Genomic DNA, 24203 nt, shown 5'->3' on the forward strand with positions numbered 1-24203 from the left:
AAATACATACATTGCCTTCTCATTGTCTGCTTTATGGAGCATCTCAATTCCGTTCTCCCTGAAAGGAGCCTTATCTGCCTGTTCTCCTCCATCGGGTCGTAGATAAACCATGCCAAGATACCAAGATTTGACATTTCCTGCACAAAGCCTAGAGGTTGATAGGATGGGTCAATATCATGAATCCAGCTAAGGTTAGTCCTGGGAGAGTCCAGCTGAGACCCAAAGGAAGAAACTCACGGAGATGATCCTAGCGCAAGGGTCAGCAATCCGTGGCTCTGGAGCTGCATGTGGCTCTTTCATCCCTCTGCTGTGGCTCCCTGTCGTCGGTCAGCTCCACAATGGATAGGGTTTTCAGTTAGGGCAGGTAGAGGGAAAAGGACGCTGTGCTAGGAGGAGACTCTATGATGGGGGAACTGGATTTCCTGTCGGCTGCAGAATTGAATGGGGGGCTTCCGGTTAGGACCTTGGTGGCGCTTTGAGTGTTTAAGGTTGCCGACCCCTGTCCTAGCTGAATCGGATTCCTTCTACTCATTTTGGGATATTGTGAGGTATTAGGTCAGGTCAGGCATTGTTTGGGAAGAGGGTTACCTATGAAAGCAACTGGCAGGGTCGTACATATTCGTAATGCAGATCAATGAAACCAGGTAACCCCCTCTTGTGAGGTCCTGTCTATTGGTTTAGTGCTCAGAGCCTGCGGGATGTGCAACAATCCAGAATACCCCAAGCCAGCCTGTAGGAGAGTGAGGATCTCTCTAAAACAGGGGTGTCAAACTCGATTTCTTTGAGGGCAAAAATCAGGGTTGTGTTTGACCTCGGGGGGGCACGGGGCGTGGCCAACTCGATGTCCCTCAGATCAGGGCGCCTGTGGCAGCCCGAGCACTCTGTCAGCGAAACTGGGCTCCCGAGTTCTGTTTTTGGCCGCAATGGCCTCCTGCAAACCTCTGCCGGCGAAAACGGAGCTCAGGAGGGCTGTGGGCAGCCATCCCGAGCTCTGTTTTCGCTGGCAGAGGCACTGCAGGCCAATCCTTCGCTGTTTCCAAGATGGCCCCGTGGGACAGATCTAAGCACCCTGTGATGACCCAGGATGGGATACAAAATAAAGTCACAAAAACAGGTGAAGCCCCTTTAATTCTTTCAACTTGGCTTCCAAGCTCCAAATATTCTTGACTGGAGACAAAAAAAACTCTCCCACAAACAGTTGCAAAAAAAGGAGGAAATGCCGTTTAAACTAAAAATACCTATAAATTATCAATCAAAAAACAACACAAACCACACTGAAGCAATTAAGGGAACCAGGCAAGATAAGGACTTGAAGATGTCCACAGATATCGGAATACACACTGGAAAGGACGGCAGAACTCAGATAAGAATATTTCCACGCTTTCTTTCCAGCACTGGCTCATGCGTAGTCCGTTCTTTTAAACAGTCCTCACAGCTGCAGCCCATGAAGGGGATCAAGGCCCTTTCCTCCCCTGTAGATCACGCCATTCACGTTTCTCCCTTATCCTCTCCTCCCTCCGTGCCCTGGAACTTCGGTCCTCCTCTGACTGCCCAGCCAGCCTGTGCCTTTCCCCAGCTTCCTCCACAACCTCTGGAGCCACACTCCCACTCCCTGTCGGCTGTTCCTCCTCTCCCTCGAAGTCAGCCTTCAACAGGGGCATGACAACCCCATGGGCAAGATCTGGCTCTCGGGCCTTGAGTTTGACATCCCTGACCTACAGATTTTTTGCTGATGTAGAAGAAAAATTAGTGCTTTGATACTGACTTGCATTTTCAGCATAAGACAAAGCTCATAACAAATCTAGAAGCAAAGATACCAGTAAATGTGATGTTGTACAGCAGAATAAAACAACAGTGTAATTGTTGCAGTGGGAATCGGGGACAAATAATTCCCAATTGGAGAATTGGATGAGGATCCAGCTAACACAACTAACCAGCTTCCTAAATGGTGCACCATTCCCACCGAAGATCTTTACTAGGAATTTTCTGCTTCAAATACTGCCTCTTCCAAACTCGTCTCATATCCTGGCATCCTGGAGAAGCTGGGCATGACCTGGATTTGGCATGACCTGGGTATGACCTGGAACCCCAGCCCAGAAGGATACCAGTAAACGCAATGTGATACAGCAGAATAAAAAAATAGTTGCAGTGGGAATCAGGCACAAATAATTAATTCCCAAGAGAATTGGATCTAGCCCTAATCTGGTGCATTGTTCCCACTGAAGACTTTTTCTAGCAGTTTTCTGCCTCTTCCAAACTCTCCTCTCATATCTTGACATCCCGGGTTGGAAGGAGTCGGGCATGACCTGGATTTGAACCCCAGCCCAGAAGGATGGCTGCACGCTTAATGCTTTTTAACAGCCCACAAAGTTGCTTTATGGAGCATCTCAACTCTGTTCTCCGGGAAGGGAGCCTCATCTGTCCATTCCAGTCCATCGGGTCGTAGATAACCCATGCCAAAATACCGAGATTTGGCATTTCCTGCACAAAGCCTACCTTTGACCAACAAGCTGATAGGATGGGTCAGCATCCTGAATCCAGCTAAGGTTAGTCAGGAGGGAGTCTGGCTAAGACCCAAAGGAAGAAACTCATGGAGATGATCTTGGCTGAATCGGATTCCTTGGACTCGTTTTGCAATGTTGTGAGATATGTCATGTCTGGAACTGTTTTGATTTGCTCCTCCACAACAGTCTCACTTTCTCATGTTGACCCTTGTAAAAACTTAATTGTCCATCTCTATAATAGAGGGTGTTCACCCTTTTTTCTTTTCCTACCGCTGCTGATACACAGATTTTGCTTATTTAAAGGTTCTGGGCATTCTTTTTGTGGCTTAGAGTCAAATCAAGTCAAAGATTCAACCGATATTGGCAACTTTGCCATCTCTGCCAGTCAGCTGTGGGTGGACTGTGGCATGACAAGAATTCTATATACTATCTGTACAGCATTACAGGGGCGAAGCTTAAACATTGAAATGTAAAAAATATGTAAAAATATGTAAAACTCGCCTCATAATTCACATTTGTCATTCAGGTCAGTAAGGACCTGGGATAGAACTAGGAAGATGCCTAAAGATAGTCCTTGAGTTACAACTGTGATTGAGCCCCAAATTTTATGTTGTTCAGCGAAACATTTGTTAAGTGAGCTTTTGCCCCATTTTAAGTCCTTTCCTGCCAGAGTTGTTAAGTGAATCATTGCAGCTGTTAAAGTTAGTAAGACGGGTTGTGAAGGGAGCCTGGCTTCCCCACTGACTTGGCCCGTCAGAAGGGGGCTGGGCTAGATGACCTCCAAGGTCCCTTCCAACTCTGTTAACCTGTTATATCTGTTAAAGGTTTCAAAAAGGGGATCCCAAGATGGCAATCATCATAAAGGTGAGTCAGTGGCCAAGCATCTGAATTTTAATCACTTGACCACGGGGATGCTGGTAAGGCTGAAAAAGGTTCCTAATCCCCCCCGTTTTAGCGCCGTTGTAACTTTGAACGGTCACTAAATGGACTGTCGTAAGTCGAGGACTACCTGTACACAGCCGTGACTCCCCCCCTACTCCTGATTCTGAAGAATTCATCTGGGGGGAAAAAGGAATTTAGCTTTTTTTTGATGGTTCAGGTGAGAAGTCCAATTCTCGTCTCGGGTTCAGGAATCCGTTTGAAGGCTAGAAAACCATCCCCTCAGCATGGTGTCGTTTGGCCCTCTCTATTCACCAATGGGGAAGCAGGGGTCGATCCCCGCCTCACCTAGGCTTTCTTCACGTACCCCTCCAAACGAGGGGGGCACACAGGGCTCGAAATAACCGTCAAAGGTCTCTTCCTCCCGAGGCCTTGTTGCACTGAACTCGCTTAAGGGGATTTCATTCCTTCTGGTTAAAAACTGAGAAAAATACGGTACGTTCCTATTGGGAAGCAAGGGTTTCTTAACCCTTCCTAGGCTGACCAGGAAACGGTGCGTGGGGGACTCGTAAACGTCGAAGGCGTTTTCGAGCAGCGTGTGTTTAAAGACGCAATCCTCTTCTCTGAAGGAAGACTAAAGGAGACACAAACAGAAAACACCAAAAGACAAACCAAAGGTCAAGCCCGAGGTAAAAATCAGCCACATCTTACAGTGGAAAAATTCCGACGACGCACTTGGGTGTCGAATATTTCCCAAATATAAATACATTTTCTAAACTATCACTTACCCTTGGGTCCCCATCCTTTGTGCCAGACGTCCAAGTTCTCCATAGAATAATGACAACATGCTGCGGATGTCCTAGGACGGGGGTGTCAAACTCAAGGCCTGCGGGGCAGAATCAGCCCACCCCTGCTCCTCGTTTTCACAAAATGGCCAGAAAAACCACCCCGAAAACAGGCCGTAAAACAGGCCGAAAACAGCCAGCAGTGCCCCGTGCCCCGTTTTGGCCAGAGGGTGCTGCATGAGGCACCTATCCCTCCCCCAGCCACCACCCCCGCCACTGGCCCACATAGAACTACAATGCTGATCCAGCCCTTGAAGAAACCCACTTTGACACCCCTGTCCTAGGAGGAAAGTGTGAGCACCAATTCACCTCATGTTATGTCACCGTATCTCCAGGGAAAGGAACAAACATGCCCCAGTCCCAAATCGAAAGGAATTGAGTATGATAGAATTTTCTTCTTCCACTTGCTAGACCAAGAAACCTACTTCAACTCTCATAACACAAGTTCTTAATGGCTTGGCTGCACTAGGAAAGGAATCCAAATAATCCCAAATAAATATTAGGACTCACCGATCCAAAGAGATGTCCTTTACTGTCCATACAAAGGTTGAGTCCGCTCTTCGCACCAGTGATCCTTACATGGCGTGCACTTACAGCTTTGATTATCAAAGCACCTGGAAGCGAATGGGTTAAATATTAGAAGTGCTCTTCATACATACCTGAAGCCAGAAATAGCAGCCTCCCATAACAGAATATTATTATGTGATGCCTTCCCAGTCTTCCCAAATTCTGGCCAATGGTGGCAAAACGTTTGCCCATAGATTCGGTCAAACAAGAAAACTCTCTTTTTAATGACCCTGGAAATCCCTTAATTCAGGGAAGAGTTGGAGCAACTGGATGGAGTTGAGCATTTACTGGCCGGATGCCCTTCCTGACGCCAGCCCAGAGTTCACAACAGATATCTTCTTTTGCATCCTAGGAGAGAAATACCTGCTGCTATCTAGGATCAAACTCTCAACTTCCCGAGTTGGAGGCGAGCATTTTCACTACTCGGCAACTAATCCGTGGGATGACTTGCCCCCAGAAGTTGTTTTTGCTCCAGCCCTGGAGGCTTTTAAGAAGTGATTGGACAACCCTTTGTCTGAAATGGTCTAAGGTTTCCTGCCTGAGCATGGGGTTGGACTAGAAGACCTCCAAGGTCCCTTGCAACTCTGTTATTGAATTCCTAGCACTCTGGAGCCTCCAGGGGTGATCCTGGATGTGCCCCCCCACTTCCCTCCCTCCCGCACCAGCCAACTCAACAGCTCCTCCGGGGACTTACTCTCCGCGGTCTGGGATGTACTGCCATCCACACGCCCATCAGGATGGATCTGCAGGTGCAAGCCCATTGTCTGGCTGGAGGTGTAGAGGTGCACCAGGTCATCGGAGTTGGACCAGTTGGGGAAGGCGACCGCAGGACCCCAGCCACAGGCAGCCAAGGGCAGCAGGAGCTTGAGGACGCGTAGAAGCGCTGGATCCAGGATGGGGCACATAGTTCTTGGCTTGGAAGATGCAGCACCTGAAAGGCGATCCTGGTTCTTCTCCTTTGCTGACCACTTGCCAGTGCTGGGAGCCTTGCCCCTTTGGCCCTAGTTTTATGCAGGACGGTTGTGGGGTGGGCGGATGGACGGATGGAAGGGGAGGCGGGAGAGAGGAAGGTTACACCCACTTCCAAAACCATCAGATCGTGAAGGGACTCATGATGGTTTCTCAACCAATGCTCTGCAGTTGCTACTGAGAATTAAAACAATTGTGCACTCTTGGGTCACCTTGCGTTGCCCAATAAAATTATTTGCTCTAATGTGAATCATTGATGCGTTCCGATGCTTGTGGGCATTTGATTTGTACCGTGATAATTCTGTTGTGAGACCTAGTTCACTGATAAAAAAGATGTTGAGACTCTAGAAAGAGTACGGAGAAGAGCAACCAGGATGATTAGGGGACTGGAGACTAAAATATATGAAGAACGGTTACAGGATCTGGGCATGGCTAGTCTAGTAAAGAGAAGAACCAGAGGAGACAAGATAGCAGTCTTCCAATATTTGAGGGACTGCCACAGAGAGGAGGAGGGGGTCAAGCTATTTTCCAAGGCACATGAAGGCCAGACAAGGAATAATGGATGGAAACTGTTAGGAATATGAGTCACCTAACAGCTATTTGGGTTAGAAATATATAAACCAGGATAAACATTTTCAAACTGTATCTTTAAGAGCATGCTAAAAACTGCAATTGGGTGTGGTTTCTCAAATGGCCATAAGATGGAGCCAGAAACCTGGTTTATCTTAGGCCTTAGTCTCAGAAGAGAGTGTGAGTGTATCTCTGTTTCCTTCTGTTGGAAAATATTGCCGTTCCTCCATTTTTCCTAATTGACTGATATTTCTGGATTTGATGTAAGTCTGATACTGAACTGTTTTTTGACACTGGACTTTGATATTTGGATTATCCCTGGATTGAAAAACTGACTGATTTACCTGTGAATGATTTTGGATTGCTTGTTTGGACTTTGCTTAACGTTTCTGGAAGTAAAAACCTACATTTACTGTACAGTGTATCTGTGTGCTGTATGTGTATTATTCAAACACTACTCTCAAATATGTCTCCCTGTATGCGCTCATTCTCCTAACGGGGAATTACCTCAACAGAAACTGATCCAGGAGAGAATCAACCAAAAAATAAGGAGACATTTTCTGATTGTGAGAACAATCAACCATTGGAACAGAAGTTTCCTTCAGAAGTTGTGGGAGCTTCATCCCTGGAAGCTTTCAAAAAAGAGACTGGACAGCCATCTGTTAGAAATGGTGTAGGGTCTCCTGCTTGGGTGTGGGGTTGGACTAGATGACCTACAAGGTCCCTTCCAACTCTGTTAATCTGTATCTGTATCTGTACTATTCATGGAGGTAAGAGAACATGTTTCTCTGTAACATGGAGACCGAAGGCACGAGTCTTTATGTCACATATGAACACTCCAGAGGTGGTCTTCAGCAGGTTCTGACCAGTTCTGGAGAACCGGTAGCAGAAATTTTGAGTAGTTTGGCGAACCGGCCAAAACCACCTGTGACTGGCCCCGCCCCCATCTCTTCTCTGCCTCCCATTGAGTCCCAGCTGATTGGCTGGGTCTTCTTTGGTTGCCCTGCACAGGAGAACGGAGCTGGAAAGCAGGTTAGTGGGGTGAGGAGGGAATGAGGATTTTGTAGCATCCTTCCCCTGCCACGCCCACCAAGCCACGCCCATCAAGCCACGCCCACAGAACCGGTAGTAAAAAAAATTGAATCCCACCACTGGAACACTCAAATATAAGTTTATGGGTATTAGATGTCGTATAACAGACATGTCAAAGACAAACAAGATGTAACACTTCACCAAGGGATGCTTGTAGAAAGTGCAATTAGATCAATCAAGCTATTTTTCTCCACCTCTTTTCCAATGTCAAGGGCCTCCTGGTTTGGAGGAAGGATCCTGAGCTGTGCCAAAAGGAGCCTCAAACGTTGACATTCAACACCTAGCTTTTCCTAGGTAGAAAATATATACCTCCCAATATCTTTGCTTTGCATGCACGGTGATTCTTAATTTCAGATATGGAGATCTTGTCAGGACTGAACGGGAAATATTCGTCGCAGCTAAAATTACAACATAAAACATAGACACACAAGGCTGGCAAGAGACACACTGAGATCCATGCTCAAGGCCGGAGCCTTATTCCATCCCAGACAATTGGTTGTCTGCTCTATTTTTTAAAAATCCCAGTGATGGAGCACCCACAACCCCAATAGGCAAGCCATTCTACATTAATTGTTCCCACTGTCAACAATTTTCTCCTTATTGAGGCTTTCGGTTTGAGCTTCTTCGGCGACAGACCGAAACCTCATCTCTGCAAGGCTTTGATCCGTGCTCGCCGCTGGAGTGCCCCGAGCCAGCTAGTTTTGGGGCTAAGCCACCCCGTAGAGGTGGTGAAGAAGGGGGAGACTGCCTGCAGGGTTGAGGAGAGCCGCATCTCTCCTCCCCAGCTGGCCATTACTCCCTTTCCCGAAGGCGATTGTAGCGGTGATCAGAAATGGCCACCACAAAGAAGAACTCGACCGGAAGAGAATGTGCAGGAGGAAGATAAGAAGAGAAAGTTTTGGTTGACCGGGTCAAACAGCAAAAGCAACAAATAAGGAATTTAAATTTAATAATATTGTTCCCAAAGAAGATTTTGAAGCTGCGAAGGAGAGAGAGAAGGGAAAGGATTAGGGTTTTTTTTTTCTTCCCTTCCTTATATTGACAGCTAAGAGACTTAAGCAAGAAATTGAAAAAAATCCACTTTGACATTAATAGGCATCTAAGCTGAAAATAAAAGTCAAAGGGATAATAAAGATTTCTAGATATTTAAAAGTTTTTAAAAGCAGGAAAGGAGAAAAAAAAGAATAAAAGGGCAGGATCTGGAAAAATGGAGGAGACTGCCTGGAACTAAGGAATGGAACTGTAACTAAAAGGAACTTACAGTGAAATTTTAACAAGATTCCTCAAAGATACATCTTAATTGAAACTTGGTAACAAAATAATAGAACCCCAGGAAGAGAAAGTGGAAAAAAGAAGCAGAAAGAAACAGCCTTGGATTATTTGGATTACTTGGTGATTTTTGGTTTTTGCATCTGGATGACTAAAATTAACCAGGTGGTTGTTTAAAAGTCTTTAAAATGGTATCACTCTTAGAAGAACTGAAAATGGAACTTAAAAAATGGAAAGAAGATGCACAAGAAGGGAGAGGTTCTTTTGGGTTCGTATTTCAATTTTTAGAAATGGAGATCTGGAACTATGAGAAACAACAAGAAACGCTTGCAGAACAAGAAGATTGGGACAAAGAAGAAGCCATCTTTAATGATCAAATAATTCTAAGTGGTGGGGGGAAGAAAAGGGGGGAAAGAGAGCGAAAGGTTTAAGACTAGAGAAAACAACCAAAAAGAAGAAGAAGAATTTGAAAGATAAGTATAATATTAGAAAGCAACAGAAGAGGGGATGACAGATGAGAGAGTTAGAAGTAGAGAGACGAGGGGGTAAAAGGGGGAGGGAGAAGAAGTGGGGGAAGAAGGCAAGGAAAAGAAGTTGTAAAAGACAGAAACAAGAAATGGAGAAACAGGGAAAAGATATAAGGATTGTAACCATAAGCTTGTTTAGAGATAATGGGTGAAAATTTAATTGCAAAAGGGATTCTGCAAAGGTACATAAGATAGCATTGTTATATTATAAACAGAAATAATTTTAGAAAATATGATTAAAATGATGGATAAAATATTTACTGTAATGTAGTTGAATGTTTGGTAATAAATAAATGAATTAAAATGATTGAGAGAATTAAATGGGAACATTTTTAATTATTAGTAATGATTGATAAAAATATAAGTGAGAAATATGGAAACAAAAGAATTAACTATGGAAAGTTTATAAGTGTTCCCAAGGAAGTATGATATTTAATTGAAAAGAAATGTTAAAGATGTTAAGATTTTAATGAATATTAATGATAGAATTGAATTGGAATGGAATGTGTGCTTGACAGGACGCTAGCCAGAGGAATACCGAAGGATGCTGGTAGGCAGAGGTAGAATCCCCTCCCGCCTATTTTCTTCCCCAAAAACTGAGCCCGGACTACATAGTTTTATAGCGAAGCACGGGTATCGAGCTACTGTTTAATAAAGACACGTTTCCTTCTTGAAAAACACGAAACATTTATTTTGTCTTCATCGAGAGACAGAATTGGAGGACAGAATAAGAAACATCATAAATACTCATAAATACATCTTCAATATGTAAATAATCCAAATAAATAAATAAATAGGAAAATAGGAAGATACTTTTCCAGGAAGTTCTTGTGAACAATTCCCATCAAAGCACCCTTATTTCTTTAGGGTACATACATCCCAATTGGGACTTTCCATAAAAACGTTACAGAGTTCCATGTTCCATGTTCAGCACTGTCTCCTCCCTTTCTCCACTCACGTCTCTTTTATCAAATCTTAATGGATTTGGGGGCAGAAATATTACCCTCATTTTCTCCCCCTCAAACTTTTTTTTTATTTTTTAAAAAATAATTTTTGCCTGGCCCGTGAGATTTGAGCAATTAATATTTCATTTGCTGCCTGAAATGTGCTACCACGATTCCACTAACCACAGTTTAGCCTTTGGGGGGGGACACCCTTGGATGAAGAACACCCATCGCTCTGTCCCATCCTGAAAACAGGTTCCATTTAAGGACTCGGCAGCTGAGGTTGGAATTAGAACTTCCGTCGCTGAGCGAAGCGGTCCTTAGGTAAGTCACACTGGATTTTACAATCTTTTTTTTCCCTATCAAATTACTGTAAAGTAATTTGTGTGGTTGTTGTAAATGTGGCTTCCTCTCTTAGCTTTGCTTGACCTGGTTTCGAACCTCATCCTGGAAGGATGGCTGCCCCCTAATGCTTTTAACAGGCCACAAAGCTGCTTTATGAAGCATCTCAACTCCATTGTTCCAGAAAGGAGCCTCATCTACCCATTACCCTCTATCTGGTTGAAGATAACCCATGGCAAGAGTTGGCATTTCCTGCACAAAGCCTACCTTTGACCAACAAGTTGATAGGATGGGTCAGTATCCTGAATCCAGCTACGGTTAGTCTTGAAAGGGTTCTGCTGAGATCCAATAAGATCATCCTAGCTGACTTGGACAACTTCTGCTCATTTTGGGATATTGTGAGATCATGGGCACTGTTTTGGAAGAGAACTGCTTGTCTATGGAGATTCTCTGTCATCCTGGTCATGGTTGTCCCAAAGATGCACTTTTTTTCAAGAGGCAACTGGACTTTATACTTTGAAGACATTTCTCTTCTCATCCAAGAAGCTGTTTGGCCAAAGGACTGAGTTTTGCAGTAGCACCAGAAGAGCTACCGGTTGTAGATCTCGTCCCAGCCAATGAAAACTGAAGGAAGCTTCTTGAATGAGAAGCGAAACGTCTTCCAAGACATTGGAGGCATTGGAAATACATGTTGGTTTGCCAAGAGCCCAAAATATTTGATCACAGGACCTTTTCAGCACTGCTGAATAGTCAAGGATTACTTGTTCACTGGGCCAGACTTCAAAACTGACAATTATTACCCTTCGGGCTGATAATTCTTTTTACTAATCTTTACCTACAGAGTTTCCATTTGATGTAGAAGAAAAATGAGTGCTTTGATAGTGACTTTGCATTTTCAGCATGGATAAAGTTCGTAAGAAATCAAAAAAGAAAGATACCAGTAAATGAGATGCTGTACAGCAGAATAAAACAATAGTATAACAGTTCCAGTGGGAATCAGGCACAAATAATTAATTCCCAAGAGAATTGGATCTAGCCCTAATCTGGTGCACCATTCCCACCAAAGACTTTTTTCTAGGAGTTTTCTGCCTCTTTCAAACTTTCCTGTCATATCTTGACATCCCGGGTTAGAAGGAGTCGGGCATGACCTGGATTTGAACCCCAGCCCAGAGGGATGGCTGCCCGTTTAATGTTTTTAACAGCCCACAAAGTTGCTTTATGGAGCATCTCAACTCTGTTCTCTGGGAAGGGAGCCTCATCTGTCCATTCCAGTCCATCGGGTCGTAGATAACCCATGCCAAAATACCGAGATTTGGCATGTCCTGCACAAAGCCTACCTTTGGCCAACGGGTTGCTGGGACGGGTCAGCATCCTGAATCCAGCTAAGGTTAGTCAGGAGGGAGTCTGGCTAAGACCCAAAGGAAGAAACTCATGGAGATGATCTTGGCGGAATCGGATTCCTTGGACTCGTTTTGCAATGTTGTGAGATATGTCATGTCTGGAACTGTTTTGATTTGCTCCTCCACAACAGTCTCACTTTCTCATGTTGACTCTTGTAAAAAATTAATTGTCCATCTCTATAATAGAGGGTGTTCACCCTTTTTTCTCCTGCTGCCACTGTTGACCCACAGATTTTGCTTATTTAAAGATTCTGGGCATTCTTTTTTGACTTAGAGTCAAATCAAGTCAAAGATTCAACCAATAACATGTTGGCAACTTTGCCATCTCGGCCAGTCTTCTGTGGGTGGACTGTGGCATGACAAGAAGGGGTCTTCAAACTTGACAGTTTTAAGATTTGTGGACTTCAACTCCCAGGATTCTTCCTGCAGTCATGTTAGTTCAGGAATTCTGGGAGTTGAAGTCCAAAAGTCTTAAGCTTGCCAAGCTTTGAAGACCCTTGGTATACATCCATGATGGCGAATCTATGGCACACGTGCCACAGGTGGCACACAGAGCCATTTGTGCCGGCACACGAGCTGCAGGCAAACTTACCTCACTGCGCATGCGCATGCCTCACAGCTGATTTTCGGCTTGTTTGAGGAAGGCTTCTGCAGGCTTTGCAGGCCAAAAACTAGCCCCGTTTCATCACTTCCTGTTTTTCTGACAATACTGATGAAACGGGGCTAGTTTTCGGCCTGCAAAGCCTGCAGAAGCCTTCCTCAAGCCTCTGGGAGGCTGAAAAAAGCCTCAAACCGGCCGAAAATCAGCTGTGAGGCGCAGTGCAGGTAACGGGGCGGTGGTGGGGATTGTGCATGCATGCATAGGGGGCCTAGGGGGCGTGCATTACCTTCTGGGTGCTGGCACACAAGCGTGAGCATGCAAGTGCGCACACAATTTTTGGCACAGGAGTCCAAAAAGATTAGCTACCACTGGTATATACTGTCTGTACAGCATTACGGGGCAAAGCTTAAACATTGAAACGTCGATAGAACAAAAAGATATAAAACTCGCCTCATAACCCATGTTTGTCATTCAGGTTGGTAAGGACCATGGGATAGAACCAGGAAGAGGCCTAAAGATAGTCCTTGAGATACAACGACGATTGAGCCCCAAATGTATGTTGCTCAGCGAAACATTTGTTGTGAGCTCCATTTTAAGCCTTTTCCTGCCAGAGTCGTTTAAATGAATCTTAACTGCCACTGTTGAAGTTAGTAAGACGGGTTCTTAAGGGAACCTGGATTCCCCCTTTGACGTGGCTCGTCAGAAGCGGGTTGGACTAGATGACTTCCAAGGTCCCTTCCAACTCTGTTAAATCTGTTAAAGGTCGCAAAAAGGGGCATTGCGTTAAGCCAGGCAACTGTACAAAGACGTGTCAGTGGCAAGCGATTTTGATCACGTGGCCCCCGGGAACGTCACAATGGTCGCAGGTGTGGAAAACATTCCTATGCCCCACGGCCCTTTTTTAAAGCGCCGTTGTAACTTTGAACGGTCACTAAATGAACCCGTTGTAAGTCGAGGACTACCTGTACACAGTTGTGACCCCCTCCCCTCCTTATTCTGAACAATTCATCTGGGGGGGGAAAGGAATTTCGCTTTCTTTGACGGTTCAGGAGAAGAAGTCCAGTTCTCGTCTCAGGTTCAGAAACTCGTTCGGGGGCTTGGAAATCTTCGGCTCAATGTGGCGCCGTTTGGGTCTCTCTCCTCAGAATTTGAGCTGATCAAGCAGGGGTGGATGCCCACCTCATCTGGGCTCTCTTCCGGTATCTTTCCCGCCAAGATGCCCCCACAGATCTCACCATCGTCGTCCCTGGTGTCTTCCTCCTGAGGCCTTGGCGTGATGAACTGGCTTAAGGGGATTTCGTTCCTCCTGGTTAAAAACTGAGAGAAAGCCGGAGGATTCATATTGGGGAACAGCGGTTGCTTGGCCCTCCCGAGGCTAACCAGGTAATTGTACTTGGGGGATTGGTAAATATCGTAGCCGTTTTCCAGCATCGTGTGCTTAAAGACGCAGTCCTCGTTGCCGAAGGCATTCTAAAAGAAACAAACACCACAGAAATGTTAAGAACAGAGGTGAAAAATCAAGCCGTAAAAAAATCAAGCCGTAAAAAAAACATCCGCAGCATATTTTGGTCTCGAATATTTTCCAGACATTTTGTGATGACCCAAAGAGGTGTGGCACAAAAGCAACACAGTCACATAAGTAAGAAAAGTCCCTTTAATACCTCCAACTTTGCCCCCAATGTCCAGTTACCGTCGGCTGGAGAAAAAAACTCTCCCAAGAACAGTCTTTCAGGGGAGGAAATTCAGTCCAAAAACAAAGTACATATAAACTGTAAATAAAAATCCACACAATCTATGCTACAGCAACTAACTGGACAGGACAGGATAAGGAATTGCAGACTTCAAAGGCCAACAAAACACATATAGTTGGGAAGACGCCAGGAACCCAGATGAGCCTCGACCATAAAAGATAATTCACGAGATTTGCTTCCCACGAGTTGCTGTGCGCAATTCCCTCTGCCTTGCTCTACCTCTCCCCTGCTCTGCCCAGCCAGACTGAGAAGCAATGGTGAAGCCAGGTTTCACTTAACAACAACAGGTGTTCCTGACTTCACAACTGCAGTGATTCACTTAACAACTTTGGCACAAAAGGTCACAGTGACCTTTTTTAGTGACTGCTCCAAGTTACAATGACACTGAGAAAAAGTGAATTGTCAATGCATATTTTTCCTCAATATTTGCATTCAACATGTTGGGGAAAAAAGTAGTTTTAAAGCACCATTTTCTTGTTTATGATTATGTTATCTCCAGCCAAATCTTTTTCATCTTTTTTTTCCTTAAAAACTTTAGATAAAGTTTGTAAAGGTCAATTTCTTAATATAAACCAGAGAGTTTGGTAGCCTCTTAAATTTATCTACTTTTTAAATTACAGGTAGTCCTTAACTTACAACTGTTTGTTTAATGACTGACAGAAGTTAGAACAGCACTGAAAAAAATGACAGGGCCAGTTTTCACACTTACGACCATGGCACCACCACCCCACCCAACATGGTCACATGATCAAAATTCAGATGCTTGGCAACTGACTCACATTTATGACAATTGCTGTGTCCCTGGGTCGTGTGAACCCCTTTTGTGACCTTTTAACAAGCAAAGTCAATGAGGAAAGCCAGATTGACTTAATGACCATGTTATTAATTTGACAACTGCAGGGATTCATGTAACAATTGTGGCACGAAAGGTTGGAAAATGGGTCAAAACTCACTTAACAACAGAAACGGACTTCATTGGGGTTGTAAAATGAGGACTTAACGCCTTGGCTGCACTGGGAAAGGAGTCAAATAACCCCAAATAAATATTAGGACTCACCGATCCAAAGAGATTTCCGTTAATGTCCATGCAAAGGTGGAGTCCACTCTTCGCACCAATGATCACTGCATACCCTGCACTTTCTGTTTTGATTGTCAAAGCACCTGGAAGTGAACAGTTTAAATATTAGGAGAGCTCTTTGTACATTTCTTAAGGCAGAAATAGCAACTTCAAATATCAGAACATTATGATATGATTTGATGCCTTCTCGGTCTTCCCAAATTCTGGCCAATGGTGGCAAAACATTTGCCCAAAGACTCGGTCAAATGGGAAAACTCTCTTTTGAACTAAGACGTTGAGCTTGTCTATCAGAAAGGTCGGCAGTTCAGCAGTTCGAATCCCTACCGTCGTGTAATGGAGTGAGCTCCCGTTATTTGTCCCAGATTTTTGCCATTCGAAACCATGTAAAAATTCAAGGAGAAAAATAGGGACCCCTTTGGTGGGAAGGGAACAGCGTTCCGTGCGCCTTCGGGTGTTTAGTCATGCCGGCCACATGACCACGGAGACGTCTTTGGACAGCGCTGGCTCGTTGGCTTTGTAATGGAGATGAGCACCGCCCCCTAGAGCCGAAAACGACTAGCACGTATGCGCGAGGGGAACCTTTACCTAAGTCCTTTAATTCAGGGAAGAGTTTAAGCAACTGGATGGAGTTGAACATTTACTAGCCCTTCCTGACGCCACCCCAGAGTTCACAAAAGATATCTTGTCTTTGCACCCTGGGAGAGAAATATCTGCCGCTATCTCGGATTGAACTCTCAACTTTCCGAGTTGGAGGCGAGCATTTTCACTACATCAGTCAAGGGGGAAAACAGTGGTTAGTGGGGTGGGGAAGGAAGGGGATTTTGCAGTAACCTTCTCCCTGGAGTGGGGTGGAATGGAGATTTTGCAGTATCCCTCTTCCCATGCCACACCCACCAAGCCATGCCCACCAAGCCACGCCACACCGACAGAACCGGTAGTAAAAAATTTGAATACCACCACTGCATGGAACCCATTCCATTCATATTTTCTATTCTATTCTATTCCATTCCATTCAACTCCATTCCATTCTATTCTACATTTTTTTTATTCTATTCCATTCCATTCCATTGTTTCTGATTCGAATTGGTTCCATTTGATTCCATTCCATTTGATTCCATTCCATTGTTTCTGATTCTATTCTATTCTATTCTATTCTATTCCATTCTATTCCATTCCATTCCATTCCATTCCATTCCATTCTATTCTATTCTATTCTATTCTATTCTAGATAATCTGTGATTGATTGGGTCATAATTTCGGAGATATTTCCTTGCCAAATTCCTCCATGCCTTCAAGAATAGCAGAGCTTCTAATGTGTTTGAAAAGCTCTTAAAAATTCAGGAAGATATTCAGATATGTCTCAATCAAGGCATCTGGCTTGAAAATAGCCCAGATTGAACAGTATGATGCAGACAAACCTCAGGAGCTGAGTGCAGGAAATGCATTGTGCATCATGGGCATTATGGTAATTTACAATAATTTTTAGATCGCAAAATGTTTGAAGAGATTTTCAAAATTTTAATTCCATGGGAGTAAATGTTCTGGATTTTGGATGCATTCTTTAAGTTACTATTTGAGGCATCTTGCTGCAAAACATTTTGCCCTACGACGCATCATTTTTGTTTAGTTAAAAAGTTTCAGACACCAAGAGTTTTAGTAGCATAGAGGTCCACTTTTCTCTAATTATTATTATTTATCTATCCATACTTAAAAATAAACTTGGATAAAGTGGACCTTAATTTAACCTGGCTAAGGCACCAGATTAGAAAGTGGGAAACTGTAAAAAGAAATATGAGAGAAATTTAAAATATTTAATATTGCACATTTTAACTGCAGCCAGGATTGCTATGCCCAATGTTGGAAACACACATGTATACCACCAGAGGAATTGACCATTCAAAAAATAATGAGTTGTGCTGAGATGGACAAATTAACCTTGAGTCCATAGGATTACTACAAGGTGTGGGGAAAATGGTATGATTGGATTGAGCAAAGAAGATTGGTAGATAGATAAATGGATTGTAAATAAATAGAGATAAGTACTAGATAAGTTAATGATTTATATTGGCACAATTTTGTATATTTGTAAATAATGCACAAAATATTAGGATAAGACAAATGTCACAAACTGTTGATATAAGTTCTATTTTGTTGTTGTTTGACTTTTTAAAATTATAAAAGATTAATAAAGTATATTTAAAAAAGAAAGAAAGTGGGAAACTGAGTTCAAGTTCTGCCAGTAGAAGACCTCCAAGGATTCTTCAACTCCGTTATTGAATTCCTAACACTTTGGAGCCTCCGGGATGCTCCTGGACAGGCTCCCCACCCCTTCCATCCCTCCCGCATCAGCCAGCCTCGCAGCTCCTCCCGGGCACTTACTATGCACGGTCTGGGACGGGCTGCCATCCACGCGTCCGTCGGGATGGATCTGCAGGTGGAAGCTCCTCCTGGAGCCGGAGGTGTAGAGGTGCACCAGTTCGTCGGCGTTGCCCCAGATGGGGGAAGCGACGGCGGGACCCCCCAAGCCCCAGGCGGCCAGCGGCAGCAGGAGCCTGAAGGCGCGGAGAAAGGCTGGAGCCGGGACGGGGCTCATCATGGTTGCTCGCTTGGCTTGGAAGTTGCAGGAGCCGAGAGGCGATTTTGGTCCTTCTTCTCCTTTGCTGGCCACTCGCTGATCCTGAGCGCCCTGGTCCTTCGGCCCTGGCTTTATGCAGGACAGCTGGGGGGGGGGGAGGGGAATGGGTGGAAGGGGGGCGGGAGAAAGGAAGAGACACCGTTGGTCCCCCCCCCCCTTCTTTCTTTCTTTCTTTTTTAGCAGAGGCAATATTTTAGGAGCGCCCTCAGATCTCAGGAAGAAGTGGAAGGGGAGGCACTTTCCCAAATAAGCTTTTTGGAGGCACTGATCAAACTTTGTCAGGTTGTTTAAAAAACGGAAGGAAGGCAGGAGAGCAATAGCACTTGGACTTATATACCACTTTAGACACTCCATTAGATGATTAGATTAGATTAATTCGAAAAATATTAGACTGTGCAGGGATGGATAGACTGACATTAACAATAAAGGATGAAGAAGAACACAGAATATTATTTAACATGGAATAGATTTTACGAGCAGTTAGAGACAAGAGATAGAAATGAGATGAAGAAAGATTAATGCTGTGTAAGAATTAAATATAAAGATGGTTTACTATTATGAATATGCTAATATAATCAACAGAATTACAAATAAGCTAATATAAAGAGAAAACTAGTTAAAATTATTCTTATATTATCACTATTATTACTGGTGTATGTATTATTACTCCTGTTTGTTCTTTCTTTGTCATTTACGTAAATGATATGCCCTGACAATACACTGTATTCAAAATGTACATGAATTAAAAAATCTATACTAAAAAAATAAAAAAGACTTATATACCACTTCACAGAGCTTTACTGCCCTCTCTAAGCTGTTTACAGAGTCAGCCTCTTGCCCCCAACAATCTGGGTCCTCATTTTACCCACCTTGGAAGGATGGAAGGCTGAGTCAACCTTGAGCTGGTCAGGATTGAACTGCTGGCAGTGGGCAGAATCAGCCTACAATATGGTATTCTCACCATTGTGCCACGAGGAAGGTGAATGGGAAAGAAAGGGAAGGAAGGAAGGAAGGAAGGAAGGACAATAACACTTAGACTTATATACCTCTTCACAGTGCTTTTACAGGCCTCTCTAAGCAGTTTACAGAGTCAGCATGTCGCCCCCAACAATATGGGTCCTCATTTTACCAACCTCAGAAGGACAGAAGGCTGAGTCAACCTTGAGGAATGCAGGTGTCTCCCCCTTTCTTAGTTATCCATGACTTTTGTCACTCAAATCAAATTCTTATTCCTCCATTTCCTCCCCTCCATCTGTTTTTTCTCTAAAAAAAAAACTTTTAAAAGCGTCTTGGTAGCCTTTTGCAGCCCCTGAATGGCCTGAAGCACTGACGTCCTCAGGGGTTAGAGTTAGAGATCAAAAGGAAATACCCTTTGTGTAACTTTAATGATGGAGCAGGAGTTATCATATCCACATCAGCTGAATGTGAAGTTGTGAAGTTGAAGTTGGATGTGTGTTGCAAACAATGTTCCAGAAAGGCAGCAGATCTTGGCTGAACAAGTGGCTTGCAAATTTATTTATTTAGTTATTTCTTTCCATTTTTATTATATTTATAAATAACTCAGGGTGGTGAACATAACTAATATTCTTCGTCCTCCCCCCCCCCAATAACTACCCTGTGAGGTGGGCTGGATTGAGAGAGATTGACTGGCTCAAAGGCACCCAACTTCCTGTCCTGCCTAAAGTGGGACTAGAATTCTCTATGACCTGGTGATTGGCCTATAGTCACCCAGTTAGCTTTCATGCCTAAGGGAGAACTAGAACTCGCCATCTCCTGGTGATTGGGCCAAAATCACCCAGTCAGCTTTCATGCCTAAGGGAGAACTAGAATTCGCCATCTCCTGCCGATTGGTCCAAAGTCACCTAATTGGCTTTCATGCCCAAGGCGGGACTAGAACTTGCCATCTTCTGGTGATTGGCCCAAAATCACCCAGTCAATTTCATGCCTAAGGGAGAACTAGAATTCGCCATCTCCTGGTGATTGGCCCTCTCTTTCTTTCCCCTTCTCTTTCTCTCCCTCTCTCTTTCCCCCTTCTTTTTCCCTCCACCCTCTCTCTCTTTCTCTCTCCCCCTCTTTCTCTCTCTTTCTTTCCCCTTCTCTCTTTCTCCCTCTTTGTTCCCCCCCTTTCCCTCCACCCTCTCTCTTTCTCTTTCCCTCTTTCTCACTCCCTCTTTCTCTCTCTCTCTTTCTCTTTCCCCCTCTTTCTCTCTCTTCCCCCTCTCTTTCTTTCCGCCCTCTTTCTCTCTCTTTCCCCCTCTTTCTCTCTATTTCCCTCCGTCCTCTCTCTTTCTTTCCCTCTCTCTCTTTCTCTCTTCCCCCACTTTCTCTCTCTTTCCCGCCTCTCTCTTCCCCCACCCTCTCTCTTTCTTTCTCTTTCCCTCTCCCTCTCTTTCTCTCTCTCTCTTTCCCTTTCTTTCCCCTGCTCTCTCTCTCTCTCTCTTTCCCTCTTCCCCTCTTTCTCCCTCTCTCTTCCCCCTCTCTTTCCCTCCACGCTCTCTCTCTTTCTTTCTCTTTCACATGCACACACAAAATGTAGTCACCGAATCGGTAGTAATACCGATTGAATCCCATCCCTGCTTATGACCGTGTTTCACACTAATGACCGTTGCAGCCTCGCCATGGTCACGTAATCAAAATTCAAACACTTGGCAACTGGTTCACGTTTATGACGGTTGCTGTATCCTGGGGTCACGGGATCCCCTTTTGCAACCTTCTGACAAGCAAAGTCAACAGGGAAGCCAGATTCACTTAACAACCATATGACCAACTTAACAACTGCAACATTTGGGGCTCAATTGCAGTTGTTAGTTGAGGACTTTGTAGTGCAATTTTAACAGATAAGGTAAGATTTCAGAAGATATACCAGACTCTCGAAACTGGAGCATTTGGGAGATGAAGGATAGAAGGAAAGAGAAAACAGCGGGCAAAATTAGGATAAACGCAGAGGTGGGATTCAGCCGGTTCGGGCCGGTTCATGTTAAATTTGCATCTGGTTTGCTGAACTGGTATTTGAACTGACTGGCTGGCCCCGCCCATCCAACCCCACCCCTCCCAGGAGTCTCCACACGGCCCATTTTCGGTGCAGGGTCTGCGTGGAGGCTCTGGGAGGGGGAAAAACGGGCCTTCTGGAAGTCCAGAAGCAGGCTTGTTTCCGGCCTCCGGAGGGCGTCCAGAGCCCAGGGGTGGCTGTTTTCGCCCTCCCAGAGGCCCAGGGGAAGCCCCCAGACCCTGGGGAAGGCACAAAACCAGCTCTCCCAGAATTTCCGGTAGGCCACACTGACCATGGCCACGCCCACCCAGCAACTGGGCAGCGAACCGGTTGCCGGGATTTTTGAATCCCACCCCTGCATCTGACCAACTTAGCAACTGCAACACTTGGGGCTCAATTACAGTTGTTAGTTGAGGACTTTGTGGTGCAGTTTTAGCAGATAAGGTAAGATTTCAGAAGATATACCAGTCTCTCAAAACTGGAGCATTTAGGAGATGAAGGATAGAAGGAAGAGAAAACAGAGGGCAAAATTAGGATAAATGCAGTTCTGACGCCAACCCCAAATTCTTGCTTTGAGCTCCATGCTCAGAAGACTATGAAACAGAAAGAAGATGCAGAATATTATCAAACATGGAATCTATTTGATCAGTGGTTGGAAAATAGGGATGGTGATTAAGAATGGGATATGTATTGTTAAGCAATTTAAATACCCAGGCAATACGATGTTTATTAAGCACTAAGATATGTAATTAATTTTAAAAAATTAATACTAAAAGAAAAAAAAGAAACCTAACCTTTCTTAACAATCTACTTCAATAATTCCAGGTTTGTCCCGAACTTTATCCTTATTCTTTTTTTTTTATAAAGTTTTTTATTTTTTTCAAAGACAAACACTAACAAACACAAACATAAAACATCAACATAAAACCATCTTCCAAAATATACAGGTTGGTATATTTCTTTCGTGCAATGTCACAATATCAATGGTCTTCCCTTCCAAACATACATTCATATTACATAAGTCAACTATACATATTATGTTATATTGTGTTGTTATTATTGTATCATTATTAGACCCAACTAAAAATGTATATATTTCTCATCCAGCAAATCTCTATTTTAACAAACCTGGGATCCTACAATTCATTTCCTTATATTCAATTATATAACATAATTGCATCATATTATCTTACATATTATACTATTCCTTTCCATAACATAGTTTACTTCTCTATTTTCTTATCTAGCCATTGATAAAATAAATCCCAAATTTTATAATATTCTTTATCTTCTTGCTCTCTGATTGCTAATGTCAATTTACTCATTTCTGCACATTCCATCATTTTCTTAATCACTTCTTCCTCTATTGGAATTTTTTCACTCTTCCAATTTCTAGCAAATACAATTCTAGCCGCCGTTAACACATTTATAATCAAATACGTCAATTCTCTATTGTATCCTTCAGACAAGATACCCAATAAAAATATATCTGGTTTCAAGTCTATATGCTGTTTTATCATTTTTTCAAGCCATGTATGAATCTTAGTCCAGTAACTCTTTGCTTCCACACACGTCCACCACATATGATAATATGATCCAGGTATCTGATGACACTTCCAACATCTCTCTGATTTGTTTTTGAACATCCTTCCTATTCGTGCTGGGGGTAAGTGCCACCTGTAAAGCATCTTATACAAATTCTCTTTATACGCTACCGACATTGTCAATTTATAATTTTGAGACCATAGTTTTTGCCACTTATCTACATCTATCCCATGTCCAAAATTCCTCCCCCAGGCAATCATTGCTTGTTTAACTTGTTCTTCCTCCAATTTAATTCCAAGTAAGTAACCATAAAACTTTTTAATCATTTTCTCATCAGTACCTGTTAAGATTTCATCCAGTTCTGTAAGTTCATTATAAAATCCCTCTGTTTTACAATCTTTGTCATACGTAGAATGTATTTGCATATATGTATACCAACTCATCTTAATTTCTTGCTCCTCTAGTTCTTGTTTAGATTTCAGTTCACCCTTTTCATTTAAAATTTCACCATATCTAACCATGTGTTCCATTATTTGCAAATGCTTCTGTAGTTGACAACCAGACTGGAATTTTCATATAATGTTGTTTTCTTATTTTTTCCCATATCAACAATAAAGGATCTCGTATATAATGTCCCTTGCAATAACCATGAGTTTTACTTTCTTTATACCATAAAAAGCATGCCATCCCAGTAATAGATCATGAACTTTATCCTTATTCTGAAGGATCTACTTGTTCAAACAAGAACGGAAGTTAAAACAAACAGAAACGAGCTGAATTCCAAATCTGACCAACCCGGAAACGGTGACTATTCATGAAAGCTGCTAACGACATGTTCTAAAAATATAAAAAGATAAGCAGAACTGTTTCGTACACCAATGGACCGCAGGTTAATATATTTGCCGAGGGAAGGATGACAAATATTTCCTGAGGTTCCCCTTTGACAGAATGTGCTATTCAAACAAACACTGTCTGTACACTTTCTTTTTAGCATGGACATAAACAGAGGATCTAGGAAGTCCGTATGTTAGTAAGTGAAGATGTGAAGGTGGGCCCTTTCTATAGCTGGTATATTCTAGGCATAATTACATGTGGGAGTCAACCGCATGTACTCTGGGGTGATTGTTCCCTAGCCCAAGAGTTGTTAAATCTCACATCCTGGAGTGACTGTATTTGGGGAGTTTGTCTCTGTCACACAACCCACACACAGCAGACTTCCTGGTTCTGCTAACTAACATGAAACAGATGAAGCCATCACTGAATATCAGCCTGCAATGCAGGTGTTGCCAAATCCACAGTCTGACTGTATGTGGATCTTCGACATTATGGTTACCTTAAAATTCCTGGAATACTCATTGCTCTTCTTTTTTGTGGGGGGAGGAAAACCCCAAACACGGACAATAACTCATTGGGATAGTACAACAAATGAGTGAATCTCTGTCTGAGACATTTTAGAACAAGCAGCATACACCACAAGCCACCTATTTTCCTAATTGTAACTTCAATTGAACAACCACAGGTGCAGAGTTTGAGCTAACTATTCTATTAATTTTGGGCTATACTACAGGAATCTCCCCAGTCCACTAGCCTTCCCTTGGCACCAATTAGATCCAAGGGAATTGTGTCACCTCTTGCCCTTTGTGCAGTTACGCATTGACTCCAGGCCCAGCTTTGCTCCTGATCCCTCTATCCTGCC

General features: G+C 43.5%; 2 protein-coding genes across 2 annotated transcripts; both read right to left on the minus strand.

Moving 5' to 3' along the window:
- Positions 1-3690: 3690 nt before the first annotated feature.
- On the minus strand, positions 3691-5700 carry LOC148130147 (fibroblast growth factor 23-like). Its single transcript, XM_087969099.1, has 3 exons — positions 5490-5700; positions 4739-4842; positions 3691-4017 (listed from the first exon to the last, which is right to left on the minus strand). The coding sequence occupies exons 1-3, from the start codon at positions 5698-5700 to the stop codon at positions 3691-3693; spliced, it is 642 nt and encodes a 213-aa protein (XP_087825225.1).
- A 7001-nt stretch (positions 5701-12701) lies between these two features.
- On the minus strand, positions 12702-17995 carry LOC113418410 (fibroblast growth factor 23). The gene is made up of 3 exons (XM_087969120.1): positions 17718-17995; positions 15318-15421; positions 12702-13979 (listed from the first exon to the last, which is right to left on the minus strand). Exons 1-3 carry the CDS (start codon positions 17932-17934, stop codon positions 13587-13589), a joined length of 714 nt encoding a protein of 237 aa, XP_087825246.1. The 5' UTR covers positions 17935-17995; the 3' UTR covers positions 12702-13586.
- Between the last annotated feature and the right edge of the window lie 6208 nt (positions 17996-24203).

The sequence above is a fragment of the Notechis scutatus genome, chromosome 6 (assembly GCF_049901735.1).
Source record: "Notechis scutatus isolate UNSWTSFEM ecotype Mainland chromosome 6, rNotScu1.2, whole genome shotgun sequence".
NCBI lineage: Eukaryota > Metazoa > Chordata > Lepidosauria > Squamata > Elapidae > Notechis > Notechis scutatus.

Bases quoted from the DNA above. Each gene is read 5' to 3' on its own strand.
- LOC113418410 (XM_087969120.1), bottom strand. From the start codon at position 17,934: ATGATGAGCCCCGTCCCGGCTCCAGCCTTTCTCCGCGCCTTCAGGCTC. The intron at 15,422-17,717 runs GTAAGTGCCCGG...GTTCACTTCCAG, and splicing joins CCCGTCCCAGACCGTGCATA to GTGCTTTGACAATCAAAACA. The intron at 13,980-15,317 runs GTGAGTCCTAAT...TGTTTCTTTTAG, and splicing joins ACGGAAATCTCTTTGGATCG to AATGCCTTCGGCAACGAGGA.
- LOC148130147 (XM_087969099.1), bottom strand. From the start codon at position 5,700: ATGTGCCCCATCCTGGATCCAGCGCTTCTACGCGTCCTCAAGCTCCTG. The intron at 4,843-5,489 runs GTAAGTCCCCGG...ATTCGCTTCCAG, and splicing joins TACATCCCAGACCGCGGAGA to GTGCTTTGATAATCAAAGCT. The intron at 4,018-4,738 runs GTGAGTCCTAAT...TGTCTCCTTTAG, and splicing joins AAGGACATCTCTTTGGATCG to TCTTCCTTCAGAGAAGAGGA.